The sequence below is a fragment of the Anticarsia gemmatalis genome, chromosome 21 (genome assembly GCF_050436995.1).
Source record: "Anticarsia gemmatalis isolate Benzon Research Colony breed Stoneville strain chromosome 21, ilAntGemm2 primary, whole genome shotgun sequence".
NCBI lineage: Eukaryota > Metazoa > Arthropoda > Insecta > Lepidoptera > Erebidae > Anticarsia > Anticarsia gemmatalis.
In genome coordinates, this window is record NC_134765.1 from 1,440,487 (window position 1) to 1,457,131 (window position 16,645).

At 34.9% G+C, this 16,645-nt stretch overlaps 2 protein-coding genes across 3 annotated transcripts; both read left to right on the forward strand.

Annotated features, from left to right (window-relative positions):
• Positions 1 to 15: 15 nt before the first annotated feature.
• On the forward strand, positions 16 to 13,980 carry Cortactin (cortactin). Of its 2 annotated transcripts, none has more exons than XM_076128425.1 (12): positions 16 to 238; positions 1,249 to 1,388; positions 4,045 to 4,131; positions 4,350 to 4,459; positions 4,791 to 4,945; positions 5,640 to 5,805; positions 6,232 to 6,353; positions 6,768 to 6,941; positions 7,351 to 7,419; positions 7,652 to 7,963; positions 8,599 to 8,781; positions 9,411 to 13,980. In XM_076128425.1, the coding sequence occupies exons 2-12, from the start codon at positions 1,249 to 1,251 to the stop codon at positions 9,492 to 9,494; spliced, it is 1,602 nt and encodes a 533-aa protein (XP_075984540.1). In that variant the 5' UTR covers positions 16 to 238; the 3' UTR covers positions 9,495 to 13,980. The 2 variants fall into 2 exon arrangements, with proteins under 2 accessions (XP_075984540.1, XP_075984539.1); XM_076128424.1 differs by lacking the exon at positions 16 to 238 and adding an exon at positions 466 to 536.
• A 454-nt stretch (positions 13,981 to 14,434) lies between these two features.
• On the forward strand, positions 14,435 to 15,742 carry LOC142982350 (trypsin-1-like). Its single transcript, XM_076128813.1, has 3 exons — positions 14,435 to 14,780; positions 15,149 to 15,652; positions 15,729 to 15,742. Exons 1-3 carry the CDS (start codon positions 14,435 to 14,437, stop codon positions 15,740 to 15,742), a joined length of 864 nt encoding a protein of 287 aa, XP_075984928.1.
• The last annotated feature ends 903 nt before the right edge of the window (positions 15,743 to 16,645 follow it).

Consider the following 16,645-nt stretch of genomic DNA (forward strand, 5'->3'; position numbering starts at 1 on the left):
GCTGTCAACGTCAATTACAATTTGTCAGGTTTGTGTGACGCATCGCGGGGTATCGCCCTATTTCTTTTTGGGAAAATAAATCGAAACATAACATCTGTTGTGTTTTTGTGACTGTTATTCGCTGAATAATCTTCCTTTCATCTAATTAGGAGGATTATTCTCTTACTGGAATGTACTTATCGCGCTAACAAGTGAAAAACGTTGTACGTTCGTGTAATTGAAAAACCGGCTTAAAAAGGTGAGATTTCGCTTTCTTTTTTATTAATAATGCAATAGCACACAACTACAACACAATACAACACTTATTTGTATGAGAAACGACGTATTTTATACTAAAAATCGATAGAACAATTAACGAAAACTATTCAAAATGTATAGTAAATAAAGCTGATTACAGATTAGTCTAATTGATTAGAAATTTGTAAGGTGTGTACGAACCACTATCTAACGTCAAGATAATAATAGATAGACGACTTATTTCAGTACTGATTGTGTCAGCTGTATTATTCGTTTTAATCATTTCAACATCAAAAATGGTAGGTTTTACCTTCCCCCAGTGACGAAATGTATTTACTATCCATTTTTCTATTACTACAATGTATTACTATATTATTAAACACTGTAGTAAGTAGTTGGAAACAATAGTGACATAGATGACTCATGTGATATAATATTTTGAAGCAATGTTTATCTTTAACACAATATTGTGTGTTACTTACTTGTGCTGAGTTTATAATAAAATTTGTCACATGTGTAGTTTTTAATAATGAGTCATATTTTGTGTTATTTCTGCACTCGGAACTTAGGAACTTAATACTTTCAAAAAGTATTTAAACAATTCCTTTGTATCCAAGAAATTTCAATTTATACTCTTTCTTCACATATTATTATAACATACTAGGTTTTGCCCATTACTTTCACCATATTAAAAGACTAAAATGAAAGTATGTGTTATTCCAGGCCATAAGTTATTAGTGTACCAAATTTCAATGAAATGGACCTGTAGCTATTGAATGAAAGAGTAACAAACATACATCCATTCTCATAATCTTTTGTATTTAAAATAGTAAGATTTAGTTTGTTGATGTAGCAAGTTTATATTATTATAACAATATAAATAAAAGTACTTATGAAACTTTAAAAGTATATTTATACTTGTAAAATTAGTTTCCAAAACATGAAAATCAATTTTGTTGTGTTATGTGTCATGAAATAAATAGTTAGAGTTAATTTAATATTGTATTTTAGATGTGGAAAGCGGCAACAGACGTAAAGCCTCCTGCCATGGAGGAGGCTGATGATTGGGAGACAGACCCTGACTTTGTGAACGATGTGACGGAGCATGAGCAGCGATGGGGACCTGCGGGCAGAAATGTAGAGGCTATAGAGTAAGTAGCATTAGATCAGTCGTACTTTGTATTTGTTGTTTGTATGTTTGTAAATGTGTGCTTGTCACAAGATTAGATTGTACCAGGAAATTGTCTAAAAAGAGGAAGCTTATTTTCACAATTAATACTATTCTTTCGCCAGAGTTTCCATAACTTTCATTATAAACTATTTCTTGGGTTAGATTTACTCTCTGGCAATAGAAATACTAGCCCTTAGAAAGACTATTTATTAAACATAGACAAAAACATTTGTCATAAACTAGACTACAGACAGTTTAATGGTGTATCATGACATTCTATAATAAAAATCTCCATAAAATTGCAGTAAAGACAGACATAACTACTGTTAATGGATTTAATACTAACAAAAGTACTACTTATACTATTACAATGCCACAAGTCTATGAAACTATCATAATATTCAGTACTGTAGTAGTAGGTAGCTTATCCAGAGCCATGCAGTCTGGCCATTTAATTTAGTACATGCTCAAAGTTTCATCTCATATTCATCCACTTGGTGGATAATTTTATAGAAAAATAAACTATTTGATGTAAACTTTCATCAATCTCCTTTCTCATTAAAATTGGGCCAATAATAATCTAGCTTTTAAGTATACGCAGTAAATCATCTTTAAGAAATGGTGACAAACATATGAAAATTTTTAAAGAGCAAGCCATGCGTTTCTTGCTCTTTCTTCTCATGAGCAACCACCTTCCCGAAATGCACAAAAAATGCAATATATGACTATTTCAAATACGAAGTACGAAGTTTACGAAATAAAGGATATTTTTATGAATTAGAATTAGCCATCAAACCATAGCAGGCAGACTTTCGCGTCTAAAATATTAGTATAGATATAATAGCGTATATTATGATAATTTCAGTTCAATAGTGCTCTAAACATAGGGAAATACAATAATGTTATAGTATTATGTTACATTGTTATTATTATAAATTTATAACAAATTGTAAGTTCAACTAAATGTGTATGTTAAACCAGTAGAATGTTTATCCTTAAGACTAGTGTATTGTAATAAGGAAATTCTATACATTATTCTGTACTAGTTGGCACCAAACATGTCATGTAGAACTATAAATTATTCTAGACTAGCTTTCCTCCCGCGGCTATGCTCGCGTGGAATTTCATCTCTGGGGTGGAATTTCCAAAAATCCTCTCTTAGTGCTCCTCTACACTTCCTAAGGCATGTTCATACCTAATTTCAACTGTTTACGCTCAGTAGTTTCGCCTGTGCGTTGTCCATCAGTCAGTCACACAGTAACGGAAGAATTTAAAATATAGATTTTCTAGTTTTTTGTATTGATACAATAACATGCGAGGATCAAAGGCATTTTCAGAATAGCATCAATCGTATTGTTATCCACGAGTTAAAGACAAGGAATGCGTATCAATAAATAGTTTTATTTCAAGCTGTTATGCTTAAGTTTGCATAAAAATATCAGTCTAGCCTTTCTTCTAACTATGTTGGAGTCGGTTTTCAGCCTCACCGGGTGCAGCTAGATACCCGTATTTTACGTGAAGCATGTCCGATAGACCTCTACAACCCAGTTACCTGGGTTATTACACAATACCCTGCAATTCCAAACTATAGTAGATAACCTAAGGAAGCGAATTTGAAGCTCTAACCCCCGGTTTCTGAGGTACATTTAGCGGTAGTTTATCTATTTAATAGCGTTTTTTTATATGAGTTTAAACGCTGTTGAATAGATAAACTACCGCTAAATGTACCTCAGAAACCGGGGATAAGTTATCCAAGGATAATCAACTGTCTAATGTTTTTAAATAGACACAATAGTTTCGTACATACCTCCCTGAAAGCAAACAAATAAATTTTCCTCTTTTGTAACATTGTGAAGCCAATGCCCCGCGTCAGTTGTCAGTTATTATTAAAATTTATATGAAAGGGAAGTGCGTGGGTGATGTCTGCTCTCCCGATTGTATAATTGAAGAATATACTTTTGTACTACAGTATTATCGTTGATGTAAAAATAAAACTGCGAATAACTAAGTGACCCGGCACTGGCTGACATCGTAATGAATAAACTAGTAGCCTGCTCTAGTTTTACTGTTTAACAGCTTCAAAGAACTACATCATATTTCAGCCAATTTACTAACAACCAACTGTACGAAGATCAGATTAGTAGCTTTTGAGTATAGCGCGTTAGAGACGCCGCGGGACTTACGGGCCTTCGCACTCAAGGCTACGCAAATCTTAGATACTCAACGATTTTGGTTTTCAAGCGACTGCTACTATACAACTACAGTTGCACGACGAATGTTTACGACGCGACTCGTGTAGGAACTTATACTCGTGTACGATGGGCCTAAGTCTTGTTCAGATATTTTTATGAATTTACCTGCTACCGCCTGTCGCACAAAAAAAGGCACAGTTATGCTGTTATGCGGAATTCTAACATCTAAGTGGATACGGTTGAACGATGCCGCTTACCTACGATAGTGTACCCTCTAGTCATGATACTATCAGTCCAAAACATACCGAAAATGTACATAGAATATACTATTGTTTTGTTATTATTATAAGCCTGTATTGTGCCCCTACTACACAAAAACCTCCCCCATAGTTACGTCTGTAATATGTAGTGATAAAAAGCTATTTATATATTTTTATTTCCTAGTATGGCAAAGTTGAGACAAGAGGTGCTGCAAGCAGACACACAGGCGAAGAAGAAACAGTATGAGGCTGGACCGAAGCCCTCATTTGGGTAAGTCTACCTAGGATTGTCCATTGACCCACGATCAAGTTTATCCGTTTCATCGTCACATGCCCCTTTCTTCCACCTATGATGGAGAAGGCTTCCAGTCTCACCGGATGTAGCTGAATACCAGTATCTTACATGGAGCTTTAATCTCTACTTAACATAATGAAAAAAATCATAATATAGTATAAGTTTCAATGATTTTTTGTTAATTGTGTCGTTAGGTATGGAGGCAAATTCGGTGTACAACAAGACCGCATGGACAAGTCAGCAGTAGGACACGACTATGTCGGCAAAACTGAGAAACACGTGTCGCAGAAAGATTATGCACAAGGTATGTTAGTTAGCTATTTTTGAGCCGGTACGTCTAGTTTAAAAATATTATTTTACTTTAAGAAATTATACACTTTAATCTCTTGCCGTCCTCGGCAGTTGGTGAAATCTATTTATTGGTGAAAATCACAGAAAAACCTGTTAACTAGATTTTGAGTTTTGGCAGACAGACAAACAGATAGATGCGGCAAGGAGATTTGACGACACATGCAGCTTGCTTACTGTTAATTTGCTTATTCAAATTGTAAAAAAATATATAAAAAAGAAGAAATGCTAAATGAACATTGTCAACAGTCATCTTTTTATATAGACTTTTATGTTATTTCTATCAGGTTTCGGCGGTAAGTACGGCGTGCAAGCAGATCGCATGGACGCATGCGCGGTGGGGCACGACTACGTGGCCAGCGTGGAGAAGCACGTGTCGCAGACTGACTACGCGCACGGCTTCGGCGGCAAGTACGGCGTGCAGACCGACCGGATCGATAAGGTGAGTTGCTATTACTTTAACGACAAAAATTACACTAATCATCAACTGATATTAATTAAATGATCAGTGCCAGTCATTAATTATATCCGAGCCAAGAAAATACTTGTCATTCCTCACGATTTATATGTATTACGCATGTACACTCAAAGAGCTAACAAGTAGGTAATTTATAATTTTCCAGAAATTATGTATGTAACATTTGTGCAGTCTGCGATGCTTATTTGCCAAATCTTTACAATATCCACATTTGCAGTTAGTTTGAACGTATACGCACGTAAATTTCAGAGCACGTGCACGTACGTACTCAATATCATGATAACATACACAACAGTTAGTTATATGCAACTGTTTACCATTATGTAACTACATGGGTCATTCATCCTGCCGCTGCTAGTGATCGCTAAATAATTTTACTATCAATGAATAAAATAAAAACAAATGGACTCGTTGCTGTCCCACTGCTGGTGCAGAGTTCCCTCACAGAACAAAAGTAATGTTAGATTCTTACCCTCTTATTCATAAGCACACTATAAAGCTATTTTAGTAAAAAAAACTACTATAATTTCGCGTTTTCTCTTTTTCATTTCGCTTAAGAATGAAAGAAAAAAAACATTTTATAAGCCTTTCATAACCTCATATATTTTTATGAATAAGAGGGTTAATGTATAACTAAATATATGTTTTCTCTCCCCAGAGTGCAGCGGGCTGGGAGCACCGAGAACAAGTGGAGAAGCACTCGTCTCAGAAGGACTACTCGGTGGGGTTCGGCGGCAAGTTCGGAGTGCAGGCTGACAGGAAGGACGCGTCTGCGCTGGGCTGGGATCATAGGGAGGATGCGCAACATCATCAGAGCCAGAAAGGTATATTTATCTTTTGAATTTTGATGTATTAAGTTCCTCTCCCAGGTCGAGCCAAAAAGTTAATATGAGTAAATGATTTTCCCGATTTAGTAAGTTGAGGTCACTGACCTCCATGCTTAAAAAATAAGGTCTCATAAAACCTGCGCTTGGCACGTCACTAGTCGCGCCCACTGTGTTATAAGAAGATGAATAAAGCTTGTGCTGTATTATTCACACATTTGGATACTGTAAATAAACTACAGTTGGTTGGTTTTATTAGGCTGGTCGCTGTAGCCTAATAACGCTACAAAACATGTTTCTGATAATTCATTTCCTAGAGATTTTTTTAAACTTTCCTAATAAATTTACTTTTAAGGTATTTTTCCTTACTTTTTACTTTAGAAAGGCCATCTATTTCCTATATAAACACTATACTTGTTATTACAGACTACGCGATAGGTTTCGGCGGTAAATACGGCGTACAGACAGACAGACAGGACGCGTCTGCGCTCGGCTGGGACCATCAGGAGAAAACTGCCGCGCATGCCAGCCAACTGGACCATAAGAAGGTAAGATATGGACCTTATTACATTAGCATAAGGTTGACTATAAGGTTGGAAAATACTTGACTTATAAGGGAAAGGAAATTACTTTAAATATAAAACATATTTATAACACAATAATATAATCATCACCTTGCAGTTTTTAGAAAATCCAAACTAGAAAAACAAAAAAATTGTTGGAACTATTTTGTTGTGTCAATCGTTTGGGTGTTTTAAGCAAATAATAAATAATTAACTCAATTCTGTCCTACTGCAAATCTTTCTTCCCAAAATAAAGCCTAATGAGTACCTAATCTAGGTTTTGAAAATTAGCAAACTTTATTTTTAAAAGGGTTTAAGCCTGCATATAATTTTAATGTAAACATATTACAAAAATAATTGGTACCTATATGGTTAATAATAGAAAATGTAATTCTCCAGGGTTTCGGCGGTAAGTTCGGCGTGGAGACAGACAGGGTTGACAAGTCAGCGCACAGGTTCGACGAGGTGGAGAAAGTGGGTACTAACTACACGAAGCAGAAACCTGACATAGGAGGAGCTAAACCGTCCTCCATCAGAGCCAAGTTTGAGAACATGGCCAAGGAGAAAGAACAGGTATGTTGTGATAATTTTGTTTTATAAAATTATCTATTGACACGTGATATTTATCTACTCTATTATTCTACATTCTCTATGACATTCCATTCAATAGAATCAGTGGATTAAAACTGGAAATGTTTTGCATGCTACAAATATATACGGTTCGGCAATATTTATCGAATAACAAAACCGACTCGACTCACTTGTTCGCCTCGTGACGATGGGGTTCATCTCCACTGTAATGCCGCCCGGCTAGGCCGATGCCGAACCGAATATGTGTAGCAAGCCAAGACAGGGCAGAGTTTCGCATTTATAGTATTAGTATTGATTCAAACCTTTCCAATTCATAATAAACCAGTTACATGGAGGAAAAAACAAAAGAAGTTTCTATTGTTAAATGGTATTGTGTGTATTTTGTTGACAGGAAGCGATGCAATCTGTACAGAGGATAAGACAACAGAGAGAACAAACAGACAAAGATTTGTCACAAAAGGTATTTTTGAACTGAACTTTTACCTTAAATTAAAATTTAATGGAGCTTAAATACACCCTAAACAAAGAGATTACATTATTATTATTATTAATGATAATTATCATATTAACTTTCTTAATACAGAATGTTCCATTATTAAACTAGTTTAAAACCTGTAATTTACTAAACCAATTCCTTTTTACTCCAATCCACTCCTTATCCTGCAATTAATCAAAAACATTCACACTTACAGGAAAAAGACCGCCTAGAAAAAGAAAAAGCGGAACAGCCATCACCGGAGCCCGAACCCGCTACCCCACAGCCCGAACCAGCACCAATCAAGTCACCATTCAAGCAGCCTGAGATCATCAAGCCGCCTGAAGCGTTCAAACATCCAGAGCCCATTCAACTGCCTAAAGAGGAGCCTGTTCCTCCGGCTGTGACGTTACCGGAGGTCAAGAGTGCGCCCATAGAGGAGTCTGAGTATCAGAATCTGGAGGAAGTGAGACAGAGCAATTTACCGGATGTGACGTTGGTTGGTGAACCTAAGGAGGATAAAGAAGAGGTTAGTGTTATGGCCACATATCTTTAGTTGGCTAAAGAACCGAGATAGCATAAATTGTGCTCCGTGGCGCAGTGGTTTAGGTCGCCACGCCGCTACTATTGCGTCGGGAGATTGTGGGTTCGATTCCCACACGGGACAATTATTTATGCGATCCACAAATAATTGTTTCGGGACTGGTTGTACTTTGTGCCCGTTATTTGTATGTTTGTAAAAGCCCCCGCGACACAAGAGCAATTCTTAGTCCGGGAGTTGTCTATAAAAAATAAAAAAATAACTTTTTTAGAAAAATTATATTGACGAAATATCGTCTTTACTTTAAAATATTGGCGTTTGGTTTTAATAATATAATAGTATTCCTAATAATATAATAGTATTCCTTTCCTCCATTATGTTATAGACTTGTCAAACAGTAAGGTGTTTGGTTAGGTTATTGTATCGCCTTTTCTTTCGGTTGAGTAATCAAAAGAAAGATCAATCAACACAGAAGAAGAAGACAAAAAGTAAACAAAAAATGATAAGCCTATTTGGTAGTAGACAACTTACTATAGTATGTTGAAAAAATAATAATGACGAAATGTATTAAATCGTGATTTCGTGTATTGTATTTATACCATTAAACCTCCGTTTTCCCTCAGTTGAGCCGCCAGCCCACGATCGTGGTGTCGCCGGTGGGGTGGGAGGGCGAGCTGGGGGCGGAGGGGGAGGGCGAGCCCGACGACGAGGACGGCTACACGGCGCGCGCGCTCTACGACTACCAGGCCGCCGCGCCCGACGAGATCTCCTTCGACCCCGACGATATCATCACTAATATTGTTATGGTGAGTTGTACGACTAGATATGTGTATCTAAGTTTTAGAGACAAACTTCGTCTCGTTTTCGATTCTCAACACACTCAATTTTTTAAATCATAATTCGAATATTTTACCTTGCCTTGGGTTCGGTTACGATTTTACGATTAGAAATAACAACCAAAAGTATTTTTCTGTCACAGTTACTCTACTGAATAGATCAGTCTTATTCTATAATTTTAGCTATCCTAAATAAAAACTATCTGAAATTTAAATGCTATTGCATTTCATCTTAATCTTTTGTGATCTGGTTACACATGATTTGACGGCCTCCGTGGCGTAGCGGTTAAGGTGGCCACGCCACTACCAGTGCGTCGAGTGGTCGTGTGTTAGATTCCCACACGGAACAAATATTTGTGCGATCCACAAGGAATTGTTTTGCGTCTGGTTGTATTTTGTGTCCGTTGTTTGTAGGTTTGTAAAAGTCCCCGCGACACAAGAGCAATTCTTGCCTTTTTTAAGGTGAATATTGTAGTTCATTTTATTGATCGCGTTTTTGAAAAATATCAGTAATAGTACCTATTGTTGACCCGTAATATACTAATTAGTCATAATTCTTGCAAAATACTTATTTACGAACATTATTTGTATTCTCATAGATCGACGAAGGTTGGTGGCAAGGACTATGCAAGGGCGCGTACGGTCTCTTCCCCGCGAACTACGTGCAACTGCAGGACAAGTGAGACGACACATTCCCATAGTAACGCTAGCTTTTATATATTATTATATATAGTATAGATATAGATATATACAGATATAGTGTCACATGTGGGTTGTATATGAACTTGGGAATAACGGGTAATAGGAAAAAAACCTTAATGTAGTGCTCTTAAGGCATATTTTCACTTAACTACTTATATAAGTACCGATAAAAAATATTTGTTGTGTAACTTTAAAGCCTGTTATGCCCTAAGGCGTAGCCAGAGGTAAATGAAATGCAGTCACCTTTCGCCCATTTAATTGAATTATTGAGACATAAAAAACTGTGGCAACCCCAATTTGCTTAAAAGTGTTACCCGTTATTAAAAAGTTCATATTTTTTGTTATGTCTAAATTTAAATCTTTTTGTCAGAAATATTTTCGATATACTGTTAATATAGTCTAGTAATTATGAATGATAATTAAATGAATGTAATAATTGACACGAAATACAAATATTTGTTTTATATACAATCCCAAAACTATTCTTTTAAATATAAAAATCAGAAGGTCTACATTTTGCGAAGGAAAAAGAAATCAAACTTTAATGTTTTCTGTCTAAAATATACAGTATTTTCCTTTGGTTTTGCCTGCTGTAAGGACACAAAATAGACATTTTGTTTCAAAGAACAAGAATAGGTTTTCTTCCATTTTGCTATTAATAGGGTAGTTGACTGGCTATAGTTAGCGATACATTATAATTTATTATATCCTTGTATTCGTAAATGATCATCCAAAATGCTCTTGCTATGTAAATGTTTTTCGTATATAATAATATTGTGAAATTAAAATTATTACAGACTGAAACATATTAGGCAATCATTTGATCCCAACGCAAATACTAAATCGTGACGTCAGTATGTCGTATTTATGTACTAGAATGTGTTTTTGACATTTTATAAGGAGTAGCTTATTTAACTGGTTGTCAATTACCCTATTACCGACATTTTTTCTATATTCATTTTTTTTGCAATCATGTAATGAAAGATACTTCAGTTATACTGTCGTCCTCTAACTATAATGCCGTTATCTACAAAAACAATGTTTCGAGATATTTGATAAAAAGGCGCGGGAAAAGAAATATGCAATGCTGTTTCGTAACTATCTGGAAACTGCGGTTTGAAATATCTTTAGCAGCATTATACGGCATTATAGTTAGAGGACGGCAGTATAGCAAAATAAAACTGAAGTTTACCCCTTTCTTTTCTAATGTTCGTTATAAAAGTAGTGTTGTAGACAACAATATGAAATCAATTTTATATTAGAATACGGGTATTAACGCGAACGTCAGGAATTCTAAAGTAAAATGCGTGTTCGCCTTTATACTAGTATTCTAATATAGAAAAAAACATGCAACGCGAAAGTTTAAAAGTAATGAAAGTGAGTAAGCGTAAATGAAGCGAAAGATTTTAGACATATAGTTAGTTATATAAGCTAGTTCATATTGTTATTGAAAGACTTTTTTATTTTCATATAAATGCATTTTTTTACGTTATGATAATATTGACAGTTATGGTAAGAGAGAATTCTATGAACTGTTCGGCCGTACCTGTGGTATAATGGTTAAAGTGGTCATTATGCTACTGTTATTATACGCAGTGTCTCGGGTTTGATGCCTGCACAAAATTATCTGTGCTCTATAGATAGTTGTTACACTGGTATATGATAGAAGAGTGTCAAAAATGGTTCAGCCGTTTTTAAGATGTACAGACACAAATAGACCATCAAAAATGAGTATTTGACGTATTAATACGCTAAACGAAAAAAATACGATTTTTAAAATATCTGTCAATATTATCATAAAACATGATTATTAGTAATAGTTGGTATAATAAGTGAAATTATGATAAACGTACTTATGACACATTCGAGTAACCTCACTAATATAAAGTATTTGGAATTGAAATATTTATACATAGGACGCCTAACGTATAATGTTGTAACTTTAAAATTCATGTTCATATAAAAATATATTATTTTTAGTACGGTAAAGTGAACTGATTACATATAAAATAACGACATTAAATGCTAAATAAATGATTTAAAATCAAATGCACTTGTAATATTTTAGTTTGATACCTGCGTAAAAGTTCATGCGTGCACGTATTCGAGCGCGTTAGCACGTACCATCGAAAAGCGTGTGAACTTATTAATAAGCTCAAAAAATACCTAGATATCCAGGCGAGACAAATCATAAAAAATAGATATACGTTTCTAAAACAATCAATAAAAAAGAGGAAAATAGAAAATAACGAGAGATTGGGAAGAAGGAGATATGAATTGATTTTGTTTTCAACACTAGAAACTATAGTTTTTCTATTCCGTTTCCAAGAAAAAGGTATTCCATTAAAAGGTTGTCGACTGATAATATAATTAGTATTCTGTTGAAATCGTGTCATACTGCTCTTTTTCGTTAAAATCCGTTTTATAATTATATGTGTATTAGTTTCTCTGTTACCGTACTATAAACTAAAATAAATCCTAGTTTGCACCTTAGTTCCGATAGCATAAGACACGTATTGTCTTCCAATACCTACCTCTGCGCACCGATCATGTTATTGCAATGACCAACTTGCAACACACAGCACTACGCGCCTTAGCAACATGTTCAAAATATTCTATAGATTATGCAGTATTTTGTAATAGGGTAGTTGACTGTATCAACAGAAAATCAGTTAACTTAGGGACGGTTCACATCTGACGGAAGATGCGTCGGGCGTAGCCTGAATAGTATGGGATTCGCAACGACGTATCATCGGTTGAGTGTGAACGGTCAAGTGGTTTTCTATGCATTTGTCTGTTCTGGCGTTACGAGACCGATAATACGCGACGCATGTTCCGTCAGATATGAACCTTCCCTTTCACTCGCTAAAAATAATCTAGAATGCTTATGCTTTGTTAATCTTTCTTTAATAATGTTAAATTTTACTATTGACTGAAATATTAGACGCTCTTTTGAAGTCAACGAAAATGCGATATAGTGACGTCACTATGTCGTATTTCGATACTAAAATGTGTTTTTGACATTTTATAAAAAGCTGATTTGACTGGTAGTCAACTACCCTATTGCAAAGTTATTAAAATGTTGAACAAGACGTTTGAAACACTATGCAAAATGTTCGAAATATTTAGCAATATGTATAAATTGCTTCCTTCACACATTGAATTCACATAATCATGGCTCAAGTTTAAAATATAAGCAAGAAAATATAGTGTTTGCAATTCTATTGCATTTGTCTCTAGACTTGTAGACTAGAAATATTAGCTTTCAAAATAATGCAAGTCTTATGATTATATAGTGCAAAATTTCAGTCTATGGCTGTATGAAAATCGACCTTAAGTGTAAACGCATAGGATACATTTTTAATGTAGCTTAGATTTTGCTAGCTGTTTGTTAAAATAAATTCGAAGAAACTTTTGAAAATGATCTTTTAGGAGACCATGTTTCAGTCCCCCATGAATGAAAAACGTTCAGAAATATCCCTTTCGGTATCATTTTTTATCGTATGGTTAGTGGTTCGTGTCAAAGTTGTTCAAGCCGCCCGAAAAGGCCTTTGAATATCTGAATTGACAACAATTGGGACCGACTTTTCACGTGCAATCGCTTAGTTTAGATGCGGTCACCCATCTATAAAATGACCGCGCCAAGCGTTACTTAACCCGCTGATTTATGATAATAATAAAATTCAGTTTTACATGTTCTTTTTTATTTTGAACACTCATTATTCATATCATATAGTAGTATTTCCTGGCTAGTAGTTATTAAAACAATTAGTATTATAGTCGCAAAATTAATAAAAAATAAATTTAAATTAAATTATTTTTTGTCTTGAAATTATCGTATGGAATGCTTGAAGAATGTATGGGAATTAGAAATAATTATTTTTAAATTGATTGATTTAATATTAATTAAGTATTATCGAGTAATTTCCAAAGATGAGAATTATTTGTATTTTTTTTTGGCATTTAAATGTATTTTTGCAAAATGGCTCGATTTTTTTATTTCTATGACTAAGTGATTTTTAAATAAGAAAATTGTAAGACGCGAGAGGTCAGTAATAATTTCTTGTCATTAAAATTTCATGATTTTTGTATGTATGCTATCTTTTAGATAATAAATATTTTGCCCTTTGTACGTATAGATAACCACACCAATTAAGATTATGCAAGTAAAATGATTTTTACAAAATGTTGACACTATTTGACACTACACCACATGTAAAAAACACATCATAAGATGTAATTTATCAATAATTTCCTTAATAAGCCACGTAAGCCACTTGACCTTAAGCCACTAAGCCTAAAGTCACTTGCCCTTTAGCCATTCGACCCAAAAAGCCGTTATATTGTCACAAGTGGAGTAGTGTCAAACTAAATATAAGTAGCGCGTATAAGGTATTTAATGCCGAAATATGTTTTATATAAAACAATTTATTGTTTAAAGATGATTAAATAAATATTTTATAGCTATTATGATCTTTTTATTTTCGATAAACTTTTAGTTCATATTGATAGCAATGAAAATTTAACTTGACTTATAGCTTATTTTTTTTGTTACTCAAACAGTCCTCTAGGGTCCTTATTCATGGATCACATTGGCCATATCTTGGAAAAAGGTCAAGTGCGTAATCTTTGCTTCATTTACACTCGTAACCAGAGCGGTCCGGCTGTAAATGAAGCAAGGTTTTGTAGGAGTCGTAGCGAGTGATTTTCTCTGTTCTCTGTCTAGCCAGAGGCTAAATTCTTCGACTCTCAACAACAAATTGTAGACACAAAGTAAAGTAACAAGTACCAAAGATTATTATATCACATACAAAAACTCTACCTCCCCAACTCTTTATATTTACTCTGTTATCTATCACAATGACAAGATAAACGTCATTTAAACAGATTTACACAAAATGTACGTAAACACAAAATCTTAATGTTAATCACAATCGTTTTATTATCAACATTCATACCCGTTTTGAGCCAAGACCGGCGAGTTATAACCACCCTGAAGTACGCAACAAACAGAGTTAAGACTACCATAGTTCATGGCCATCAAGCTAGCAAGGGAGACTTCCCATACCTTGTATCAATAAAAAGGCACTTTAAAATAACAAATAATATAAATTTATGGACTAATCTGTGTGGTGGCAGTATTATACATCCACAAAAAGTTCTGACAGCAGCCCATTGCTTTGAATTGGACAATTTTTATTATTATCATCATTTGCATCATATGAGAGTTGTGGCTGGCAGTTTGGATAATAAGTTGATACATACAGGTAAATTTTATTGAGTTGTTTGATGGTGCAGTTTTAAGTAAGTGTCTCTGGTTCAATCCTTTGATAAAATCGACATTAACTGTCACAGAATTCGCAGGTCAGAGTCTGAAAGTTGGTTTTTATGCTAAAGTGCCTTGCAGGATATTATTTTATGCCGTAATACGTTTCCACAATACAGCAAGCTTATATTCACGCGGCTATTGGAAATTATCCAATGCAATCGGAAAAATCAGTAATAGAACTTTGCTGAGTTTCTAAATTAAGCACCCATCTTTTTAAACGACTGTCCTACGCTCTTTTATGTAGAGGCAATTATACTTCTTCAAAATATAAAAAAAGAGGCATATTACCATTTCTTATTTTTCAAGGTAACACCGGCAACACAAACGATCAGCAATGGCGGAGCATTTACCAAATAAAACTGCACCCGGACTTCAACTTCCCTCTAAACGACATCGCTCTACTATTCATAGACAGTCCATTTAACTACACTAAGAACGTACAACCAGTAGTCATAGCAAGGAGGACTATAGACTATTCTGGAAATTGTTTCTCAGCTGGTTTTGGAGAAACAAGCAGACAAAGGAAACAAGTTTCAAAGGAATTACTTTGGGCACAAATTAATTTGATGTCGCGGGATCAATGTACTACACTATGGGAGTTAAATATGGATCAGTTTATATGCAGTTATTCTGTGCTAACTGACGTAGCTGGCGGTGATTCTGGGGGTCCGTTAGCGTGTCTTGATACCCTAGACCCGGCCGGTCAGGGGCGCAGTTTGTTAGTCGGTGTGGTTAGCGGGAAGAACTTTGATAAAACGACGCTGTTCACCCGAGTGTCGGCCTACAAGAAGTGGATAGATTCAAATGATGGTAATGTGTTGAATGGTTGTGTCAGTTTCTGTGTTATAAGATTCGTGTTTGAACTGTTGTTTGTATTTGTTTTCAGATAAAGATGAATAAATGGTACTCTTGAAGTCTAAAGCTTTGTGTTTGTTTATTTACCACTAGCTGACCCGCGCAACTTCGCTTGCGTCACCTAAGAGAATGGGTCAAAATTTTCCCCGTTTTTGTAACATTTTTCGTTGCTACTCCGCTCCTAATGACCGTAGCGTGATGTTATATAGCCTATAGCCTTCCTCGATAAATGGGCTATCTAACACTGAAAGAATTTTTCAAATCGGACCAGTAGTTCCTGAGATTAGCGCGTTCAAACAAACAAACAAACAAACAAACTCTTCAGCTTTATTATATTAGTATAGATTATCCTATTGTAAAGTTCAAGGATTTGCCCGTAATAAAAAGGATCAAACACGCTTGCGTTAATAACTTTAAACTAAAAAAAAATTGGTGTTACTTTAAAATTAAGCTGATATGACCTCTTCATTGTTCTACATGTTTAATATTATTATATTCTAAGTACCAACATACATAGGTATGTTACATGACAAATACACAAAATTACGCCTTTTTACCCACAGAGTACATTATATTTATACTGGGTTTTCCTGATAGGGTAAGGTAGAGACCAAATAATAATAATTGTATTCACCATCTCGACATATATTCACCACCAAAGTATATAGTAACAGATCTATTCACATTATATGTCAAGAAAAGAACTCTCTTTTATTAAAATCAAATAAAACAAGCAAAAATATCCAGACTGAAGAACAAACTAATCCTACAAAATGAACGGCCTGCCGCCTACAAATTAAGTATAATTATAAACAAATTGTCAGCCACTAGACGAACATCTTTAATTACAAAGTGCTTCAGCATCATTTGTCCTCTTAAAGCTGATGAACGAGATTGTTTGACGATGACCGTAATGAAAGGGTCTGAGGGCTTTTGAGGGACCGTCTT

Bases quoted from the DNA above. Each gene is read 5' to 3' on its own strand.
- LOC142982350 (XM_076128813.1), top strand. From the start codon at position 14,435: ATGTTAATCACAATCGTTTTATTATCAACATTCATACCCGTTTTGAGC. The intron at 14,781-15,148 runs GTAAATTTTATT...TTATTTTTCAAG, and splicing joins TAATAAGTTGATACATACAG to GTAACACCGGCAACACAAAC.
- Cortactin (XM_076128424.1), top strand. The intron at 4,946-5,639 runs GTGAGTTGCTAT...TTCTCTCCCCAG, and splicing joins AGACCGACCGGATCGATAAG to AGTGCAGCGGGCTGGGAGCA. The intron at 8,782-9,410 runs GTGAGTTGTACG...GTATTCTCATAG, and splicing joins TCATCACTAATATTGTTATG to ATCGACGAAGGTTGGTGGCA.